Genomic DNA, 23,895 nt, shown 5'->3' with positions numbered 1-23,895 from the left:
TAGTTATTTTTCCGCATGTGCATCCATTCGGATAAAGATACATTTGTAGTGTAATGATGGAATCTAACCAACAACAAACAAAATTGATTACTTACAACTAAGGAACAAAGATACATTTGTAGTGTAATGCTGGAATCTAACCAACAACAAACAAAATTAATTACTTACAAAATTGATATTCTGATTATATGTCTCCATTGAAAGAACCCGACAAATGGAGCTGCATTCAGTAGTGTATGCCTGGTTGTATATAGTTCATATTATGTTTTTAGTTGTAAATGATTGGATAACTCAGCCCTCTTCCATCTTTTTAAGGAAGCAAGCTTTGTTAGCTCAAAGTTGATCATTTGGGCTAATATACCGTAACAGAAAAAGAAAAAATAACGAGCATGAAATATGTATTTTTATACAGATTTGTAAGAGCAAGTGTCAGAATTACAACATACGGAGTATCTAACTGTGTTTGTTTTTCTAAAAATAAAATAGACTTTTTCAAGGGGTAGTAACTGTTCCCCATAATTTTTGTTAGATTTAAGATATATTTGATAAATGACAGTTTTGCCCCGTAAGTTTGACTGGATTTATTTGTATTTTATCAAAGTTAGAAATCTTACGACGAGTTGTATGATAAACAGGTGGTCATGGGCTAGTTTCTTCATCATCTATCTGTTCCTCGAGAATAACATACTTTGCGGGGACCGCATTTTGAGAACCCGGCAACTCACCTTCACCTAATTTATCTTTATGTAACTTCTGATACCCGATATATGACAGAAAGCACACATATATAGATAAAAAATACTCAACAATAATCATAAATATAAAGTTAGTAGCATCTTGTATGTTAAAGGTAAACGCAGCAGCCAAAACTAAAGGTGCACGTGATAAAAGAGAGTGCGATTTATGTGATCACTTACTTGTTGTACCAATTGAATAAACTCACAACCAAACATGATTGTGACCAGGCCAGCACCTTTCAGCCATGTAAATTCATCATGGAAGTAAAACACTGCTACCTGAAGATTAACATGAAATTCTTTAAGCAAATAATAATATGCTTTAAATGCACAAGTTGTATTAATAAAATATGAAAATGCTTAAGTTGCAAATGAGCCAAAAAGGCTCGACTTTCTCTGGGTAGCCTAAACAACGATCCCTCTCTGTTTACGTTTATAGATTGCCAATTGAGATAATCCAAAAGCTTAATGGGTAAAGTAGCTCTTTTTTTTTTTTTTTTTTTTTTTCTTTTAACAGGTCATTCTAGGTATCAATTACATGAATAATGAGAACCGCCTTCGTGGCCGAATGGTTCAACCCCAGTACCTTGGGTATTGGGCACGGTACAGGTCAGGGTTCGATTCCTGGCTATGTAAATAGTCCGTGAGGTAAGTTTTACCGACCCGTATGTAGGAATTCGGCTCGATCCACATGGGTATGGATTGATGAATCGGGTCCCTCTTATGCGGTTCGAGTTTCCGTCCAAAAACGCGCGTGTGCGTGGAAAATTATCAGGTGGGTGGTTTTCAATCCCCGTTAGTGATTTCAAACGCAGCTTTCCAAAAAAAAATTACATGAATAATGAGAATCTGCACTCACAAATTAATTAACCTATTATAATGTTAAACAAGAAAGGCACATCAAAACACTATCTCCTACAACCCGCTATAAGATTATACGATCTTGATTATTCATAATCACATTATCACATTTAAAACGCACATGTATAAAACTTGAGAGAACCATATTAGAAGCAGTATCATTAGGCTAGGGCTAAGCAAGTGTATACAAACACTATCTCCTACAACCTGCTATATAATATTGATTATACGATCTTGATTATTCAAAATCACATAACGACATTTAAAGCGCACAACCAAAAAAAAAAAAAAAAAAAAAAATTGAGATAATAATATTAACGACATCATTAAGCAGAGGATGGGGCTACGCGAGTCTCTTAAAATGGTGGTCAGGGGCTCGTGGGGGTATGAAAAACGTAGCTGAAAGCGTATGCAAATTACTTTTTCGCTTACCATATTTCAAAATCCAAATTGCATCAAACTTTAATAATTTTTTGTTACATAAGCGCAAGTTATTGATCATATTGTAGTATCCACGCATTAAAAATTGCATCATACATACCAGTATAGTGACAGCTTCCTTTACAACTCCAGCTATAGTCACTGTTACTGCACTTGTTACTGAAACAAGGATGTACTCCGTTAATACCTGCAATAAGTATGAAAAGCCAAGTCTTTGAACAAAATAAAAACGGTGCTGATAGTTTTTCATATAAGTTTCACTTTTTACTATTGAACTTTAAGGGTTATTCAATTTTTTCAACTGGCCATAGAAACTATTTACTTTTTACTGAATTCAATATTATTATTGTATTTTTTTTTTTAATTTGTAATATCACAATCTTTTTGGAATTTAAAAATATACAGTGTGTATTATAAAAAACTATTACCATAAAGAAGGCAAGAGTTCCTCCAAAAAGCACAAGGAAGAACGTCCTCACAATATGCGCTGAGCTGTCAAAATAGCTACTACTTCTGAATTCATGCCAGGGGTCAAGATCGAGAGATAGTAAAGCAGTTAACAACGCCATTACAGGAGTGACATAGCTCATTAAAGTAAGAGGATTTTTCAAGCCTGTTTATAAACAATAAATTATTATTATGTAAATGCCAAAATGAACAATAACAATATTACAGTACAGTAAATTTCTAAATAGAAATAAAGTGCTTACCGTAGACTTCTTTCTTTAGTTTGGATGAAAATCAAAGTGGACCATTTGTTGTTGTCCAACCCAGCAAAGATTCAACCACGTTCGAGTAAATTAATAAATTCAAAGAAATGAAAGAGTAAAAAATAAATAAATTATGGAAATTTTGATATAGTTGTCACGGAGGAGACAAATTTAACCCATTTACTCTTAAACGGGTTGATTTGCGTTTTTAATAATGGGGTGTCAAGGATTTCTCAAACTGTACTTGTAAAGCATTAAACTTTTATTTTTATATTCTTGAAACAGTATAACCGTTGCAATCTGATATGAAACAATAATTATGTATCAGAATTTTCATAAATACTGGACAAATTGACTTAAACCGACCATTTTGCCAATGCTACCTTTAATGATCCTAATAAGATTCGATCTGTACCTGAAGCAGGATCTGAGTCATGCTCCAACGAAAACCAGACATAACAGCCGCAAGCATGACAAAGATGAAACCCCACAAATTAAATTCGGTCTCTCTTGCAACTGTGATCATGATGTAACAGATTATTACGGGTATTAAGAAAAACCAAAATGTGTCATTTATAATTGTTATTACTGTCATACGTAATCAAAAAGTAGCATGTAACTTGTTACTGCCTATTGTTCATATGATATTACATAAAGTTATAACCGTCTAAAGTTCAAATTTACAGGGGCAGTTTTTTCGAAATAAAATATCATACCCGTTAATAAAACCCCTAGTGATATAATCAACATAATGCCTAAAAGATCAATAGACACATAAGCTATAATGCTTAATAAAGACAATTTTTAACTCCACAACTAAATCAGCAACCATTTTGTCTAGTTGACCAGAATTCGCCTATATTATTTCCTTTTCATCGCAAACCGAAATTTGGGTGTCTCCAACCATTTTTTTAGTAACTAAAAGATCTTATATTTTATTTCTTCCAAAAAACGAATACTCTGTTTTCCAAAAGAAAACAACTTCAACGAAGGATATAAACAAGGATTCGGGAAGGCTCGCACCTAGAAAGCAACAAACGAAATCATGAGTGAGAGAGAAAAACAAGAGAGAGAGAAAGTGAGAAAGTGAGGCAAGGCACGTCAAGGGCAGGGACGGATGGAGTTCGAGGGCGGTACAACGGCAACTATGAGAGCTACAGCAGCGGGTGGTTGAATCGAAACCAATTAACATCGTACATGTTCTTCAATTTTCCGGAGGATTCGAAAGTTGTCGATTTTTGGAAAATCTTCAAACAATATGGAATGGTGAGAGATGTCTATGTACCTGGGAGACGACTTCAAAACGGTAAAAGGTTCGCCTTTGTGAGGTTTGCAGATGTTACTGATAGTTCCAGATTATTGCATTCACTTGAATCAATCAAGTTTAACGAATCTGAGGACTCTAGAATTAAGATATTCATGGCGACGGTAAGGGCTCCTAAACAAAAAGATGATTTCCCTCCTATGAATCGTAAGAGTAAATAAGGGTTTTAATGCTAATAAGTTCCAAGATGGTCGTCCGTTCAAAGAGGTTTTGGGTCGTGATAAGAGAGATCTACGTGATTCTCTCAATGAATCGAGGAAAAGCAAAACTGGACAGGCGAGTTCTGAGCCATCTTTTGAGGTGAAAAAGAAGGATAGGGTGGTGCAAATCAAAGAAAACTCATGTAATGATAACAACCAATTATTGAATAGGGCAATTGTGGCTGATGCAAGAAATCCAACAATCCTTGAAAATCTAGAAACGATTCTCAAGGCTGAAGGCTATGCGGATGTAGAAGTTAAGCGTCTCGGGGGACTGGGTATTATGATGATCCTATCTTCAACTGATGCTGTGGAAAAAGCAGTTGAAGGCAAACTCACACTAAACAAGTGGATTCACAAGATATGCAAGTGGGATTTTTCCACCTGGCCAGAAGGTCGTATGGCTTGGATTTCAATCAGTGGAGTGCCACTACCTTGTTGGTCAGATCAAACATTCACGTCGATTGCCGAATGGTATGGTGTAGTTTATCTTCTAGAGAATTGTTCTATTACCGGCAACCAATACTTGTTAAATGGCAGAGTGTTCATTAAGCTTCATGAACCGGAAATTGTTAAAGATTCTCTAAAGTTAAAATATAAGTCCAAAATATACTTTATCAATGTTAATGAAGAAATCAAAGAGGTGAAGATGGCGGATAAGAAAAATACAACTGATGGGTGTGTTCATGCTTGTCAAAAGTGTTTTCCAGAGGAAAATTCATACTACAGTGATCCAGATTGTATTGATTCTGATGAAGTTTTTAGTGATATGGATGATGATAAATCTCCTGATGATGATGAGTTTAGTCTTTTGAATGATGTCCTTAAAAGTGATGAAGATGTTTCTGATGATTCAAAAATTTCAGGCGAGTCAAAAGGTCAAGAGGATGATATTCCGGCAGAGATAATTTCTCCGGCTGTTTCTCAACGGCTAAACATCGAAGATGAAGAATCTGGTAATTTTGAAATTCATGTCAACTGTAGCAATGATGATGAGGTTGTTGGAGATACACAAGGGATGGATAAAGGAGGATATGTTGGGCCAAAGGTAGACAAAGCGTGCAATCATGATGATGTGGTTCCCATTGTTGAACTTAATGATGAGAGTGGAAGTAACCATTATCTCAAAAAGGGAGGCAAAGCATGCATTCATGTTGACCAATCAAGGCAGGGTTTTAACTCCGCTAATTATGATTGTTCTAATTTCAATAATGCCACCAGTCCAGAAAAAAGTGACTCGACTTCGCATGATGGGACAAAGGTAAATGGGCCTTCAGAGTTTCAGAATGATGTGAGCCCAGAAAATAATAATTGTGAGGAAGTATTTGTTGGGCCCAATATTAACGGACTGGATGCCAAAGCTCAGGAAACTAGTCCAGAAGCGGGTATGGGTGATTCATCTGGGTTGGGAATTAACAAAGAGGGTAGGGGAAATAAGGATGACTGTTCTAAATTCCCAAATTCTGGTGAGGAGAATTCCATAAGTGAGAGTGAACATATTGATCGATTGTCGAAGAAAGAAAGGACAAGGCCAAAAACGGCACGAAAAAGGACGACTGAGATCTCCTATTGTAGCGATTGTTATGTGGTGGCAATGTCTAATTGTAAAGCAGCATCAAGAATTATGAGATTAAAAAACAAAAACCAGTGTGATTCTAATTGTGCTAAAAGCAAGTCGTATAATTGTAGAACGTGTGGGAAAATTGGGAGAAGGAAAGTTGTGATTTCAAAAAGTGAAAAGAATGGTGCTAAGAAGAAGGATGATGGCAAGTCTAAATCGCTCAATAGTGAGGAGGTGAAAAAATATGGGGAGCAAATCGGATTGAGGTGGTCCACCTCAATTCCAAAGTAAGTTCGTTCCCTTGTTTTGTTTCGTTTGATATTGTTTTTTCATGAAGATTCTTTCGTTAAATGTTCGGGGCTTTGCGGTCAAAGGGAAATTTTGGTGGGTGCGTAGTATGTGTTTAAAAGAGAGACCTTGTTTAGCAGTGTTTCAAGAAACAAAATGTAAATCGGTTTCTGAGAATTGGGTACACTCATTATGGGGTAATTCTAATCTTCGGTTTCTTCAAAAAGATGCGGTTGGTAAATCGGGGGGTTTGTTAGTGATTTGGGATAAAAGTGAGTTTGAAGTAGAGAGTTACACAAGTTGTGTTTACTTTTTAGTGGTTACGGGAAAATGGAGAAGAAACGGGGAAGATTCAACTATTGTTAATGTTTATGGACCGCACAAGGATCGTTGCAAAAAGTTACTGTGGGAATTATTAGATAAATTATTGAGTAGCATTAGTTCTAAGTGGCTTCTATGTGGAGACTTTAATGAGGTTAGATTTAGTTCAGATCGTTTGAATTCACAATTTCACCAAAGTCGGGCCGATAGGTTTAATGAGTTCATTACAAGAAATTGTTTAATTGAGATTCCAATTAGTGGAAGAAAGTTCACACGTATAAGTGATGATGGGGTAAAGTTTAGTAAGTTGGATAGGTTCTTGGTTTCGGATGGTTTTATTAGTCATTGGGCGGACCTCTCAATTATTACTCTAGATCGCCACCTTCCGGATCATTGTCCATTGATTTTAAGAGATAGAGTTTTTGATTATGGGCCGAAGCCTTTTAAAGTTTTCGATGAGTAGTTTAATTGTTTTGAGGTGGATAAAATTATTAAAGATGCTTGGGAACAACCGATTAGAGGGACAAGGAAAGATTGTATGTTTAGGGATAGACTAAAAAATGTTAAATCATCTCTAAAATCTTGGAGTGCTTCAAAATTCGGTCCCCTGGACAATGAAATGACTGTATTAAAAAATGAAGCGATGGAATGGGAATTAAAAGCGGAATGTCAATCTCTTAGCGATGCGGAGCATGCAAAATGGTTAGAGTGTAGACGCCAATGGGTTGAGAAAGAAAATGTTAAATCCAATATGTTGAAACAAAATGCTAAGGTTAAGTGGATACTCGATGGGGATGAAAACTCGAAATACTTTCATACTTCGATTAGAAGGAAGTACAATAAGTGTACATTGAGGGGTATCACGATTGATGAGGTTTGGGTAGAAGATCCAAGTTTGGTAAAAGAAAAAGTTTTCGGTCATTTCCAAAAGCAATTTCAAGAAATAAATTTTGGCAGGCCTAGAATTTTGGGTGGTTTTAATCATTTTGGACATGACCGAATTACGGGTGGGCATAATGCTGGTAACAGTCCGGTTGGAGACAATCTTTCTGGGCCGAACAATTCCAGGCATTTTGCATTTCAGTGGATCAGGCCCAGTTCACCTCCTTTGTTGGATTTGATCAGACATGCTCGGAAATGGGGCTTGGATGTATGAAATTAACAGTTGATGAATCGTATGGCCTGGAGGTTAGATTTTCGGACGAAGAAATTTGGGGAGCAGTCAATGAATGTGCTAGTAATAAAGCTCCCGGTCCAGACGGTTTTAATATGAGGTTCTTTAAGAAGTTTTGGACTATTATTCGTGAAGATTTGGTGGCGGCGATTAATTGGTTTTGGGATAAGGGCGAAATATCGGAGGGTTGTAATTCTTCATTTATCACACTTGTTCCCAAAAAGACAGACCCGGTGAGTTTAAATGAATATAGACCTATTAGCTTGATTGGTAGTTTTTACAAATCATTGCGAAACTACTTTCATTAAGGCTTCGAAAAGTAATCCCACATCTTGTGGGATTTGAGCAAAGTGCATTCATTAAAGGACGAAATATTATGGATGGTGCTCTTATTGCAAATGAGTCGTTAGAGTTTTTAAAAAAATAATCGAATCAAAAGCATGTTGTTCAAGGTGGATTTTGAAAAAGCATTCGATAGTCTTAGTTGGAAATTTTTGGATGATATGATGGGTTTTATGGGATTTGGTACTAAATGGAGATGGTGGATATAACATCTTGTTTGAAGACGGCCTCAATATCGGTTCTTGTGAATGGCTCTCCAACTAAAGAATTCAAACTCGGTAGAGGAGTGAGACAAGGCGATCCGCTTTCACCTTTTCTCTTTATTATTGCGGCGGAGGGCCTTAATTGGTTAACTAAATCGGCGGTGAAAAATGATCTTTATAGTGGGGTGAAGATTGGTAATGATAATATTCCAATTTCTCATTTACAATACGCGGATGATACTTTGTTTTTTGGAGATTGGAGCTTGGATAATATTGAGAGCCTTATGAAATTACTAAAATGTTTCGAGTTGTGCTCCGGATTAAAAATTAATTACAACAAAAGTGGTCTCTATAGTGTGGGAGTTGATAAAAATGAGGTCGAAAGTATGGCGAATACCTTTGGGTGTAATGTTGGGATGTTTCCGTTTATTTACCTCGGGTTGCCAATTGGTGCTAAGATGAATAAATTTTCAAGTTGGAAGCCGGTAATAGATAAATTCGAAAATAGATTATCGGATTGGAAAGCGCGTACGATGTCCTTCGGTGGACGTTTGACACTTGTTTCTTCGGTTCTAAATAGTTTGCCCTTGTACTACTTTTCGCTCTTCCGTGCCCCGCCTTGCGTGCTTAAAACATTAGAGAGTGTGAGAAGAAAAAAATTTTGGGGTCAGGCGGGTGACGAGGCAAAAATCTCGTGGGTAAAATGGGATGACGTCATTCGCCCTTGGGCGGATGGTGGTCTTAATCTTGGTTCTCTTAAATTCAAAAACTTAGCACTAATCGGCAAGTGGTGGTGGAGGTTTCTTACCGAACCCACCTCCTTGTGGGTTAGTGTTATTAAAAGTATTTTTGGGACGTCGGGGTCAATTATTACGGGTGGGGGTTCTTCTTTTTCATGCTCTAATTCTACATGGAGGAATATTGTAAAAACAGGTCATGAGATAGATGGAATGGGAGTGGACTTCTCCAACTCATTTTCGAAGGTTCTAGGCAATGGTAAAATGACGAATTTTTGGGACGATGTATGGATAAATGACAAACCTGTAAAACATTTGTTCAAACGATTGGTGCGGTTAGAGTCTAACGTTAATGGAAAAGTGGCGGATCGGATTAAATGGGATGGCAGCAAGTGTAGTTCTAATTGGGAATGGGTTCGTGATATTACAGGAAGGACGAAGGGTGAACTACTCGAACTAGAAAGGCTGATCGCAGGGGTTAAAATGGCGAATGGTATGGAGGATCGGTGGTCTTGGAAGCTATGCGGGTCGGGCTCTTTTTCAACATATGTTCTTACAAAACTTATCATGGATTCATGCTTGTCTTCAAATGGGTCGAGTTTAGCAACCTTAAGAAACAAACTGGTTCCAAAAAAGGTGGGCGTTTTTGTGTGGAGGGTTAGAAGGGAGAGAATTCCCGTTTTATCCCAACTTGATAAGCGGGGTATTGATCTCCATTCCGTTCTTTGTCCTTTATGCGGTGATGTGGTTGAAACGGTGGATCATGCATTATTTTCGTGTACAAAGGTTCGGGTCATTTGGGAAAAAGTCTTCAATTGGTGGTGTTTGGGTGCACAACCTCAAAGTCTTGATGTTTTACTTGACGAGTCCTCTTATTCACATTTTTTGGATTTGGGTGCGATGATTTGGCAAGGATTGATATGGACGAGTGTATACCTCATTTGGAAAAACAGAAACCAAATGGTTTTCAAGAAAACGTGTTGGTCTCCTCCGGTAGCCTTATGTGATATCCAACTCAAAAGCTACGAGTGGATCGAGAAAAGGTGCAAAGTAAAAAAGCTTGATTGGCTCGATTGGCTACATAATCCCCAAGTTTTTAGTCGATAATTTTTCTTTTAATTGGGTAATTGTGTGTTTGATGTAAGCATAGGATTCTAGCTCAGTATCGTTATGTTTTCATCTTGTGAGAAAAATTTGTATGTTTCGGGTTTTCAATATAAATTGCCGTTCAAAAAAAAAAACATAATGCCTAAAAGCTTAAAGCTTGGATACTCCAACCTGCATAACAAATTGATATGTATATGCTGTTAAAATTTAAAAATAATTTTTTCTTTGATAATTAGTAGCCTTTCAAGATTTACGAATAATATTACCTGAATGCAAAAGCAAATATAAGGAGAAATATCGGAGCAGCTGATTTACACTGCAAAATGGACAAAAAAAAGTTACGAATTTATTCTCACCTTCTCAAAACAAAGTGAAGAGTAAATAATACTAACAGACCATGGTAGCAAATGTAACAGAGATAAAAACAAGCGATGCGTTGCTTAAATTAATATCCAGTGCTGTTCCTAGAGCTGTTGGTACAACTGTGAAAGTCAAAGCGGATCTGTCAAACATACGTTAGTATTACATCCACAATATCAAGCCAAAAAAAAACAATACTAAATATAAACTCATAGCGACCTCTAAAAGCTTAGAAAATGAATACAAAACTAAACAATATTTTATTTTATAGCTTTTTACCTCTCATAAAGTAGTCCTTCCATGACATAGTTATCGATTGAGATCTTTCGGACCAAAAGTACGTAACCGCGTTAGCAAAAACAGCTTGCATCGAAAAATGAATAGGCAGGAAATTTCCCCATATCATCTCCCAATAAAGTTTTATTATACCTATTACCATTTTCAAAACACACATTACAAAACTAATACATAGAATTTAAGATTTTGCTAACGACGGCCCTTAACGCGCTTTAATGTGTTATACAATTTGATAGCTGCCATTATATAAGTAATAAGTAATCGTTGTGTACAACACATAAAAATGGCAGTTATCAAATTGTACAACACATTAAAGCGTGCTGTTGTTAGCAAAATCCTAGAATTTATATTAACATTGTGCTTTGGTAAAGTAATTATAACAAGTAGACTTGCAATGTTAAGAATGTACTAAATGTATACCAAACAAGGATAAAAAACAATGTCTTGACTATATCAGCAACGATAATAGGACTCTTGGATCTTGCAATATATTTCGCATTCGAGTACTTCAACTCTCCATTAGAATTATCGTTCTCGATACCGAACGAAACATGTTTTTCGTTGATATTCACTCTTCTAGGACTAAGAGTAGGAGCTAATTCAGTATCACTACTACCACCATTCATCTTGAAACTTTACATCAAGATTCAAATTCTCATAATGCCACACAATTCTTGAAACAAACCCAAATCCAAGATTCAATTTTTCTTCAATTAAAGCCTTTAATCTCTTCAATTTAGTTTCAATAACCCTAACCCCATAAAAATTCAACCTTTAGTTTACTAAATTTCAACTTTCAAGATCTTCTAAAATGAGATACAAAGCTCACAAATTCAAGTGATCCATGTCTTGTAAGCATTCACCTGCTTTAATCGGATGTTATAAATCAGAAATCTATATTTTTTGCAGCTCAATGAAGTTCTTTTTTTATTAAAGGCTGCAGTTCAACGAAGTTACATAAAGCATATATATGCAGCTTATGTAAGTATAGAAGCAAGTAATCAAAAATGAATGAAAAACATATCTGGGCATATTATGAGGTTCATAAAATTGTGAAAATTTAAGAAATACAAAGAGATCTAGTGGGAAAAAAGAAAGAAAGAATCAAGTGGTGGGTGGGTGGATTTGGATGTATATTTTTAGGGTCTTAGATATGTACACAACCTATTTTTGTCATATACACAATCATGCTTTACATATTTTTGTTATGTACATAACCATCATGCTTTACAGTGTTGTAAAGTATAACACTGTAAAGCATGATGGTTGTGTACATAACAAAAATAGGTTGTGTACATATCATCACCCATATTTTTATACCATATTTTTAGGTTAGTTGTCAACGTTGTTTTCTGTATTTCAAAGCGGTCGTGTCTACCTTTTACACTCTATTCTTGAGCTTTTTCGCCTAGAAAATAACATAATGAAAAATAAAAGACAAAATCGCGCCGTTGGTCCCTGAACTTTGTTCAAAACAGCACGGAGAACCTTTATCTATTTTTTTGACCTCGTTGACCTTGAACTTTCGCTTTTTGACACGGATGACCTTATGTGTAACTGCTGTTAAATTGCTGCCGTTAGTACCAGTCACGAGCTTATCACGTGAGGGTATTTTGGTCCCATCAGTTTTATACTAATATTATATTTTATATTTTTATATTTGAATATTTAATATATAAACCGTCGTTTGCTATTCCCTGCAGAAGCGTGCTTGCTGTTTCATCAAGAACAAACCCTACGAGTCTGTTTAAATGCTACGACTGATATAATCGCTCATAACACCAAAATCCTATTTCACAAACGATAAAACACAATTAAGATGCCGATTGATTCCTTCTATTCGATCAGAGATGACTACGGGATTGAAAAATTGATGGAACCATATGGTATAATTTTTTTTTTCATCTGTTGAAACGATTTTTTTTTAATATGTTGATGGAACCATTATGATATTATTCATATTTTAGAGTGTTAAACCATTAATGTAATTAATCTGTTACACATAAACACCCATCTAAACCCAGTATGTCCCTGGATAATGTTTTAAATCCTTCTTTTAAAGGACCTAAACACACATAACATCTTTTAAAAGTTCTAGTGGGTGCATCTGCTAGACATGGTTCAGTTAACACTGTGACAGTAGTACCAGGGTTGCTTCTTTTAAGTTCTTCAAGGTAATCCCTTATTTCAGCATACTGTTTTGCATAATCACCTTGAATAGCTTTCTTAGCTGCTTTTAGAGCCCTGTATGCTTTAGTTTTTGAAATATCCAACTCAAGTTCTTGCTGATACTGTGATCTAATTGCTGCTGGTGGAATTTTTGGGTTACTTGGAATTTGGTGAACAACTTTAGAAGCAAGGAATTCATATGTGCATTGTTTGATGTTTCGTGAAGTATGGCACTTATGAATGGGTTTATATGTTTTTACCTTCCATGTCTCTTTGTTAGCAACTTTTGAAACATATAAGGACCATTTACAATCCCTTTGCAAATTCCTTTTTCTCCATGTCTTCTTTTTACCATCTTCATTTTCAATAACCTGTTTATTTTTACATTTGGTGTTTTTTATCTCAGCTACTTGTGAACATTCTCCTTTCTTTACTACCTCATCTTCATCACATTCTCCAACACAACCAACTTGTAATCTGTTACCCTCATTTTTTATAAACACTAGCTGCCTTCTTATTTCAACTGCATGCACTCTCACAAGCTCTTTCACCTCATCTCTAGTTCCAAACTCTTGGCCAACATAAAAATAAGATTTGCTATCATCTTCAACACCTTTAACCTGCTGTCTTGCTTCCTGTATTTTTTTTGTTCTCATACTCTCATCAGCATCACCTTCCTCATGATCACTAGGAAACTCATCATTGTCCAACTCATCTATTTCAATCGGTTTTTCATTTGATTCACCTACTTCAACCAGTTGGCTAGCAAGACCCATAAACTCAACATCCTTGTCAATGGAAAAATGAAATTCAGACATGTCTATATCAACATCTTCGAATACATTATCTTTGTCAACTATATAGTCCTCATCATCAAGGTCATCTCCTTCATAATCAACTCTAATACTAGGCTGTTCATCTTCTACATGATCAACTAAACTAGGATTCAGTGTTGGTTGATCATTTACACCAATAAGCTTACTTGATCCAACTACATCATCAACTAAACTAGGGTTCTGTGTTGGTTGATCATCTACACAACTAAACTGACTTGAGCCAACTACACCAACCTGATGCTCAACAAACATGCTAATCTCCTTGTGAGTAACAACATAACTCCTTAATACATTAACATCTTCATCATTGCTAAAATTATGTAATCCATTGTCCATATGACAGTCAGGTAACAAAAAATACAGGTTCACCACTTTAGACATATCATATCCTAACCACTCTAATTCTTCTTCTAGGCTCTTCACATTAAAATCAAAACTATCAACACCATCAAATAATATTACATGACCATTCAAATATTGTATGTTTGGTGGTTTAGTCAACACACCATCATGATGTAACTTTACTGTAAACTTTGATGGATTATCAACTGAAACAAAAGAAGTCATAGAAACAATTAATAAGAATTATGGTGGACTGATAGAACAAATTATTAATAGGTAACAGATTAATTACATTAATGGTTTAACACTCTAAAATATGAATAATATCATAATGGTTCCATCAACAGATTAAAAAAAAATTCGTTTCAACAGATGAAAAAAAATCGTTTCAACAGATGGAAAAAAAAATTATACCATATAGTTCCATCAATTTTTCAATCCCGTAGTCATCTCTGATCGAATAGAAGGAATCAATCGGCATCTTAATTGTGTTTGATCGTTTGTGAAATAGGATTTTGGTGTTATGAGCGATTATATCAGTCGTAGCATTTAAACAGACTCGTATGGTTTGTTCTTGATGAAACAGCAAGCACGCTTCTGCAGGGAATAGCAAACGACGGTTTATATATTAAATATTCAAATATAAAAATATAAAATATAATATTAGTATAAAACTGATGGGACCAGAATACCCTCACGAGATAAGCTCGTGACTGGTACTAACGGCAGCAATTTAACAGCAGTTACACATAAGGTCATCCGTGTCAAAAAGCGAAAGTTCAAGGTCAACGAGGTCAAAAAAATAGATAAAGGTTCTCCGTGCTGTTTTGAACAAAGTTCAGGGACCAACGTCACGATTTTGTCAAAATAAAACGAAAAGATGATAAAATGCGGAAAAAGTGTATTACTAATTACTAATTACTTTAAAGTGCATGGTAATTTCACTTTTTTACATTCTCGACCCTAATCTTTTAGTTTATGTACTATTTACGCCTGGATTTATTCTTTATGCACGACCCTAATCTCCATAACAACTTCGTTCGCACACACGTATGCACGAAAACCGATAGTGTAAATTGACAATTTTTTTCCGAATGTGTATTTTGATATAATCTATGTAGTATCTAATAAATCTCTAAAATAATGATGTCATAAATAATGATTATTAAAATTAAAAAAATTAAAAAAAAATTATAAGCTACCCATGATGATGTCATTGAAATAATTAATTGTATTTAATAAAAATTTTAACATGTTAATTGTATAATTATGAAGCATTATGTACAACCTTATGATAAAATACCTCCATGACCATATGTACAATATTTGAAACATTATGTATAACCTTATGATAAAACACCACCATAACCATATGTACAATATTTGAATCATTATGTATAACTTTATGATAAAACACTCATGTGACCATATGTACAAATTTTAATATTAAATTGTACAATCTTTTACAAAACACCTCATGAACGCAAGTACAAACTTTGAAGCATATTGTATAGCATTCATATAATAATTGTATTTTAAATTTTAGAAAATTTCAAGAGACATGTTATTACTACCAAATATTACTCCGTATTAATTATATTATATAAATATTCAATTTTTAAACAAACTTTATTATTATTTATTGTTTATTATTATAATTATAATTATTTTTATTATAATATTATTATTCAAATATGAGTTCTCGTTACGAAATTAATTACGTTACATATGTATGCAAAATATATGTCTCAATAAAAGATTATAATGTAGGCTTTTATGACAAGGAAAATAGTAATTGTGATGAAAATTGGAATAAGGTGGTGGGAGAATAAATGTGGTTCATTTATTAGACAAAGTTAAGTACATCTATATGTTCGTATAAACAACGTCATGTTTTTTAGTCGGAATCCGTGGTTTCACGGGTCATTAAACTAAATGACTTTAGCATTTACATTCAATTAATACATAAAACATATTATTAGACTATTTCGTTAAACAAACTCGTAGTTTCACGAGTCATTTCACTAGTATTTTTTTAAAAATGTATTTGCATTATTGTCCCTTTATTAAATTGCTATCGAGATTCCAAAGGTTTGAATGGGAACTTTTTCCAAATAAATAATTTTCAACCTAAGTTAAAATAAGCCACTATATACCATTTTTTTTTAACATAAAATTTTTTAAACAAACCAAAACTGTTTCTAGAATGAGCCATAAAGTTTACAAGGGCTTTAAAAATCAATGTTCCAACTTCCAACAAAACATTAACACTACCTCCACACTTAATTCAGTATAAGAAAATTTTACAAAGATAATCATAAACATCCGATTTCTTAGAGAATGCCATTCCTGAATTTCCAAAGAACCCACACCTTGAAAGCACATATCGCATATAACTTGACTTTGCACTGCTTTGAAGTTCACCAAGCATCGAGCCAAAATACCCAGTCGACCCAATAATGGACGAGAGGCATATACACATCAGTCCAAAGACGTACCTTCTCCAAATGTCACTAGCCACGTCACACTGAAACATAACGCGACTAAAGATATGATCGCGAAGGTGGTTAAGTCCCTTCTGGGTGATGCCAATATAGCCGTTCGAAAAAAAATGATGACCATGAATAGACCTGATGACCTGTTCACATAACCTGGATCCATAACCGTACCCATAACCTGTGCCCATAGAAAAAATAATGGTTCCAGCACGAAGTGTTTAGACTGCCATCTCCAACCACAACTCCTTTAACCGATCCGTCACTAACCGCCACGTCAAGTTCAAAATGAAGCCACGATATACCATTAAAGATATCTGAGCTCAATTGAGGACTTGATATAATATTTTAACACTAAAATTCTTGTTCACATCAAATTAATGAAATAACACACTTCTTGTAAACATAACAAAACTGTTAACAGTTAACTGCTAACCACAACCCCAAATAATATACAATCCGAATTCTAAAACAGTTAACTTACTATTTATAAAACGTTCAACAACGATCACAACAGAAGGAAAACAAGTAAGCATGTCGAGATTAAACCGAAACTCACTAAAATCATCGAACATCAACCTTACCTGAAGGACTAAGATTTTCCAACTTCTCCGTAATTTTATCTACATTATTATTGTTATTGTTATTGTTATTATTCCAGAAAGATTTAATTACATCTCGTCTCTCTGACTGAGCTTCCTGTGTATCACCGCCACCTGGCGTTTCGGTCAGAAACTGTTCCCAAAAAACATCATTCGCTCCCGTTTGTACTTGTGGCACTGGCGGTGTGCTAGCGGCAACTGTAGCAGCACCACCAGGTTCTGCATTCACATCAATCCCTGAAGATTTCACTCGAGAATCTGGATGCATGTAAATCAAAGACACTGTAGGACTATCAGTTTTATTCAAATCTGGTGACGCACGATCCAATCTTGAACCAAAATCATATGTTTCTTCATTTACGCCCTTCATAAATTCCACCCAAAAACTTAAAGATGATTCTAATTTGTTTATTAACGCATGAGGATCAAGATTCTCGTGTTCATCTGCATTGGCTTCGTGTTGTAAGTACGTTGATATCAACAACCTTCTCTTTTTGCTGTTGGTTTCGGAATCTTTCGAACGTGAGGATGAAATTTTCGGTTTTTCGAGTAATTGAGCGAGAAATGACATCATCTTCTTCTGTTCTGATTGTATGTGTTTCAACCGCTCTTGTAAAGAAACCAAACTATGTTCATTTTCTTGATTTTCCTGCTTGTGTGTCTGTAACTGAATTCGAAGAGAACTAGCTTCGTGTTTTAATTTTTTTATGTCATCTTCGTATTCTTGTTTTTTGGATGGAGATAGCGTAGATGATGAAATCCCTTGTGGCGGCGTTGAGTGGCTATGGATCGGTTTCCGCCGATGAATATTCTTAAGAAGGTGTCGTTGTCCTTTTATGAATTCATCGTTCGCAAATTCCCATTGGTCGGGATCTATCTTCCTAAAACCCTGAAAAAATATATAACAAATTTATTCGAATTTATAAGTAACAAAATAGAATATCACAAGCATTGTAGTTAACTACAGTGAAATTTATGTGTGCAACTTTCTTATTTGCAAAAATTACTTATAATGCTCTTCGAAACTAATTTAAAACTTCGAATATTTGAATTTTAGGTTGTAAGGCTAAATGTAAAGGTACACATTAAACACCAAAAAGAAGCTTGAAGGATAAACATATAAGGTTTTAGACTACCTAGAAAAAAGGGAGTACTTTTTTACGCAGATTACCGGGTTACCATTTACCGACCGTTTTACCAACAAGAAGCTGTTTGATAAAATTTATACACTCCTATTTGTTTTAGAAACAATATTCGCCCACTTGGTTTTCGTTCCACAAAATTGCTAATTCTGGTAAGAAAAATGCTAATTGTATGGATATACCTATTTTTAGGCATATATTTCTAGGCCTATATAGTAGCACCCTTCTTGTAAATATATATGACATGATTCTCTCATAACTATCTTCTTCTAAAGGTTTCATCAACTACAAGCAACTATAACATGAAAAAACAATGTGTGGTACATGATGATAGAGTCCGTTCCAGAATTTTTAAATATTGCAGCTTATATTTCCTTAATTAGGCACCTAATGGCTTTGATTAATCAACTAATAGCTGAATTATATATTTCAAACACTGAAGCTACACTATTTAAACTAGCAAGTGTTAATCAGAGCAACAGGTTTAATACTAATACTAATAGCAATTAAAAAAAAAAAAAAAGTAATTATAACTACACCAAATGTAATATTCTAATACAAGTATGCACATATTATGTCCATTATGTCTATTCAACATCCTTTTATACCTTATTCATGCAAGACATAAGTAACATGTTAAATGCTATGACCACATATATAATAATATGTAAGACAATGTGTAAAACCACTAAGGAGGTATTTGAAAGTGCTATTGAAGTTATTATATAGATTAAGTATGCAACTATTTCACACAAACAGGAAAACAGATAAGGTAGATAAGTTGATTTATGGTACAACTATTGATTATCATATGTACGTTGTCTAACCGGTTAGAAATCTAATCATAGAGATTATTGATTATTGATTTATGGTACAACTATTGATTATCATACAATAATTCTACAAATTACAATGATCGCTTTAAAAACGCACATCAAACACCATATATAAAGAACATTATATACACACATACACAAAAGCTGCAAGAAAATGCTTACATATGTATTTAGTTGTCGAACAAAACTCGAGAAATTGTTATGCTTGAAGTACTTAGGAAGCAATTCACCAGCGAATTCGGGCGGGTTCCAAACAACAAAACTACTTCCAGTATGACTCCAAGAAACAATATGATCAGTCAAAGGATCATCCACCATTTCATATGTTTTAGTCAAAAATGGTGGTGAAGAATTTGAACCCTCTCCCATTACAATAACAAAAAATCTAACTTTGATTAACCACTTATCCACTCTTAATCTTAACTAGTCAAAATCAAACCAACCTGCCCCAGATCAAGAGACGTGAAATTACTAACTTAGGGCTTGCAATAACAAAATGTAAGAATAAGGGGTTATAGATCGATGAAAATCATTAGTAAGTTTGTAATAAAGCTTTTACCTTTGACCTAGATTGGGGAAGAAGATGAATGGGTTGACTCTGAAAACTGAAATTGAATAGCTTTGGAATGATCGATTATTTTAGAATTGAAATAAAAAAATAATTAAAAGGGTCCGACTTTGAGTGAAATGTAGAAAAGGGTTTTGTGATAAACAATGAAAGAGTATGAATTTGGGGTTGATTGGAAACAAAATGGAAGCAGTTAGCAGCCAGATACACAGGTAGACTTTAGCCGCCACCGCCGCCATGTGTCTCCTGTTAGACCACTCTACTTAATACTCCGTATTTGTTTTCTATTTATTGTTAACTAGTTGTGGAGCCCTCGCTTCGCGCCGGGGGCTCCGTTTTGAATGCGAGTTAAAAAAAAGTCTTGATCTATTTTGTAAAAAAGAATTTTTTTCGACATAACATTGAAGGGTTGTTCCTTTTGTGAAAGTTGCTTCTTTTAGCGTTCGGGTTTTATTTTAAAAAGAAAAAGTTAGTAAAGTGGGGGTTCGATTTGTATTTTAATAAAAGTTAGTGGGTTAAGTTTGTGAAATTTGAAAAAACTTTACGTATAAAGTGGGGGTTCGATTTGTATTTTAATAAAAGTTAGGGGGTTAAGTTTGTGAAAATTGAATATTAGTAAAAAAAAAAAAAAGTTAGTAAAGTGGGGGTTCGATTTGTATTTTAATAAAAGGTGGGGGGTTAAGCTTGTGAAATTTGGGGAAAAATAAACGTATAAAGTGGGGGGTTCGATTTGTATTTTAATGAAAAGTTAAGGGGTTAAGTTTGTTGAAAGTGGAAAAATGAATAGGACTATTCATTTCCACTATACCATTTAGATATAGTCTATTTTGTAAAAAAGAATTTTTTTCGACATAACATTGAAGGGTTGTTCCTTTTGTGAAAGTTGCTTCTTTTAGCGTTCGGGTTTTATTTTAAAAAGAAAAAGTTAGTAAAGTGGGGGTTCGATTTGTATTTTAATAAAAGTTAGTGGGTTAAGTTTGTGAAATTTGAAAAAACTTTACGTATAAAGTGGAGGTTCGATTTGTATTTTAATAAAAGTTATGGGGTTAAGTTTGTGAAAATTGAATATTAGTAAAAAAAAAAAGTTAGTAAAGTGGGGGTTCGATTTGTATTTTAATAAAAGGGGAGGTTAAGCTTGTGAAATTTGGAGAAAAATAAACGTATAAAGTGGGGGGTTCGATTTGTATTTTAATGAAAAGTTAAGGGGCTAAGTTTGTTGAAAATGGGGAAATGAATAGGACTATTCATTTCCACTATACCATTTAGATATAGGTATAATTACCATATTATCTTACACAACTCTTTTTTTTTTTTTTTTGTTTACGTACACAACCAACATGCTTTACAGTATTGTATTGTACAATACTGTAAAGTATATTAGTTGTGTACATAACCAAAAAATGTTGTGTACATATCACTCCCCATTATCTAATAGACAAAAGTTCTGAATAGTAATTAGGGGCATTTTCGACTTTTCACCTTTTTTTTTAATTTTACCTAAATTTCATTCTACCAACAAAGTCCCTCACACTTTTTTGAAAAAAATCAAATCAACCCCCAAACACAGGGTAAAGTGTCAAATAATCATTTTCATAAAAAATCTTAAATAAACTCCACTCAAATATTCAACGGGTCATATCTTCTCGCTCGCAACGAGTTAAATTTTTTCGACAACATCGTAATTTTAGGAACACAATGTCACTAGCTATACGCAAAACAGACGCTTTTTAAAAAACGCTAAATATTTGGGGTACTTTTCATACACGTTGATTTTGCGTTAAATTTTAAAAGCCGACAATTTCATAGCGAAACGCGGAGATGCACATTTAACGCCCCGTCCTAATCCATCCGGACGAAGTCCATATCGATTATAAACGATTCATAATAATTGATTTCATCACGAGGTACTTAAACTCTAAATGATACATTTTACAAACGTTGCATTTGTTTTTAAAAGACAACCTTTCATTACATTGAAAGTTGACAGGTATGCATACCATTTCATAATTATTCAACTATAAATGACCTAATCCGTCATTTACTTAATAATAATCTCTAATGAACTTCAACGACTCGAATGCAACGTCTTTTGAAATATGTCATGAATGACTCCAAATAATGTCCTTAAAATGAGCTAATGCACAGCGGAAGATTTCTTTCAAACCTGAGAATAAATATGCTTTCAAGTGTCAACCAAAAGGTTGGTGAGTTCATTAGTTTATAGTAATCATTTCATTTTCATCATTTTAATAGACCACAAGATTTTAAATATTATAAAACGTGCAGAAGTCCCATTCCAACTGCACAAAAAATATCTTTCATATGAAGAACACCTGGTGAGGATTCACAATATAATAGTAACCATCTGTGCCGGTCTTTCACCCTGAATACATGTGCCTTCAAAATATAGAATCTCTGTGCCGGTCTTTCACCCCACGGCTGAATACATGTGCCTTCAAAATATATAACCTCTATGCCGGTCTTTACACCCCACGGCTGAACACATGTTTATAAAATATAGGACAACCGGTGCCAAAATGTCATAAATAATAAACCATCCACCCGGCTCGGGAGCTCATACGCTCTAACGGAAACAGAGGGCTAATGCGTGTCATAATAATCAACCCCAATCCCAGATAATTCTTTCATAGAATACAGTTAAGGTACTTGTGTCTATTGCGTCAAACATTTATAAAAGCGCATGTATTCTCAGTCCCAAAAATGTAAAGAGTAAAAAGGGAATCAAATGAAACTCACGCATATAATTATTGTAAAACAGTTAATAAAACATTTGCATGTATTCTCAGCCCCAAAAATGTAAAGAGTAAAAGGGGAGCAAATGAAACTCACCATACTGTATTTCGTAGTAAAAATACATATAACATCATTGAACAAGTGTAAGATTGGCCTCGGATTCACGAACCTATATTATTCATATATATATATATATATATATATATATATATATATATATATATATATATATATATATATATATATATATATATATTAAAACATATATTCGTAATCGAACAATTTCATATATTATAACTTTATATATTATTTATTTAATTTGTATATATGTTTGAAAACTGATTATTATTTACATAGATATATATATATATATATATATATATATATATATATATATATATATATATATATATATATATATATATATATATATACTAAAATACCTAATTTGTTATATATGAATATTTATTTAAAGATTGTTAATATAATTAATTCATACTTCTATGTAATATTACTTATAAGTATATTTTTTTATATACATGATAATATATAATATTAATAATAGTAATAAAAATTGTATTTGATTATAATGATAATGATTTTTAATATTTTTAATACTAAAAATGATGATCCTATTAATAATACTTATGTTAATAATAATAACTCTAATACTTATAAAATGATAGTAATACTAATATTTACAAAAATATTAATAATTTGTATTATTTTCATAATAATAATAATATTATTCATACTCATAATAATGATAATAATGCCAAAATGGTAAAATTCATAATAATAATAATAATAATAATATTAGTAATATTCATAATAATACTAATGATAATAATAATAATTAAGATCATAATAATAATAATTCTAATTCTAATTCTAATAATAATAATAATAACAATAATAAAGATAATAATAATAATAATAATAATAATAATAATAATAATAATAATAATAATAATAATAATAATAATAATAATAATAATAATAATAATAATAATAATAATAAATAATAATAGTGAGAAAAACTACCTCACAAGGATTTTCCCAAAAAAAAAATAAAGCTGCCCGCGCCCGGGCTCGAACCCGTGACCTCCCGCTCACCCACAAACACCCTTAACCATATGCTCCATTTACTAATTTCTGAATTAACTTGTATCTTAAACCTTATGTACGTTTTTAATCCGCAAAAGCTTGGTCCATTATTATTTTGGCCCAACAGAATTCACAATGGCCCAACAATCTAAAATCCTAGGTCCACTTAACAACTTAAGGCTTCTTTGATCTGAGTTGCTGTTCGATGGAAGCAGACAAGACACAAAGGAATCGTAGCAGGAAAAAAATAAGAAAAGGATGGCGGGTCTACATCTTCTTTCTCGGTCACCAATATCGTTTATCATCATCATCTTGTCATCATCCAATATATTCATCATCAATCATTATCATCCATTATCCCTTATTATATTAGAAAGATTA

General features: G+C 33.6%; 1 protein-coding gene and 1 pseudogene across 1 annotated transcript; both read right to left on the bottom strand.

Moving 5' to 3' along the window:
* Positions 1-913: 913 nt before the first annotated feature.
* LOC139900620 (probable sugar phosphate/phosphate translocator At1g06470) lies at positions 914-11,289 on the bottom strand (annotated as a pseudogene).
* Positions 11,290-16,350: 5,061 nt separating this feature from the next.
* On the bottom strand, positions 16,351-19,895 carry LOC139897041 (heat stress transcription factor A-4c-like). The gene is made up of 3 exons (XM_071879681.1): positions 19,645-19,895; positions 19,248-19,528; positions 16,351-17,996 (listed from the first exon to the last, which is right to left on the bottom strand). Exons 2-3 carry the CDS (start codon positions 19,452-19,454, stop codon positions 17,070-17,072), a joined length of 1,134 nt encoding a protein of 377 aa, XP_071735782.1. The 5' UTR covers positions 19,455-19,528; positions 19,645-19,895; the 3' UTR covers positions 16,351-17,069.
* Between the last annotated feature and the right edge of the window lie 4,000 nt (positions 19,896-23,895).

This window comes from Rutidosis leptorrhynchoides, chromosome 3, assembly GCF_046630445.1.
Source record: "Rutidosis leptorrhynchoides isolate AG116_Rl617_1_P2 chromosome 3, CSIRO_AGI_Rlap_v1, whole genome shotgun sequence".
Lineage (NCBI taxonomy): Eukaryota > Viridiplantae > Streptophyta > Magnoliopsida > Asterales > Asteraceae > Rutidosis > Rutidosis leptorrhynchoides.
Note: the sequence above shows the minus strand (reverse complement) of the source record. Positions and strands in the feature narration are given on the sequence as shown.

Excerpts from the sequence above, each read along its gene's own strand:
- LOC139897041 (XM_071879681.1), bottom strand. The coding sequence starts at position 19,454 with ATGGGAGAGGGTTCAAATTCTTCACCACCATTTTTGACTAAAACATAT. Across the intron at positions 17,997-19,247 it reads TTCGACAACTAAATACATAT|GGTTTTAGGAAGATAGATCC; the intron begins GTAAGCATTTTC and ends ATATTTTTTCAG.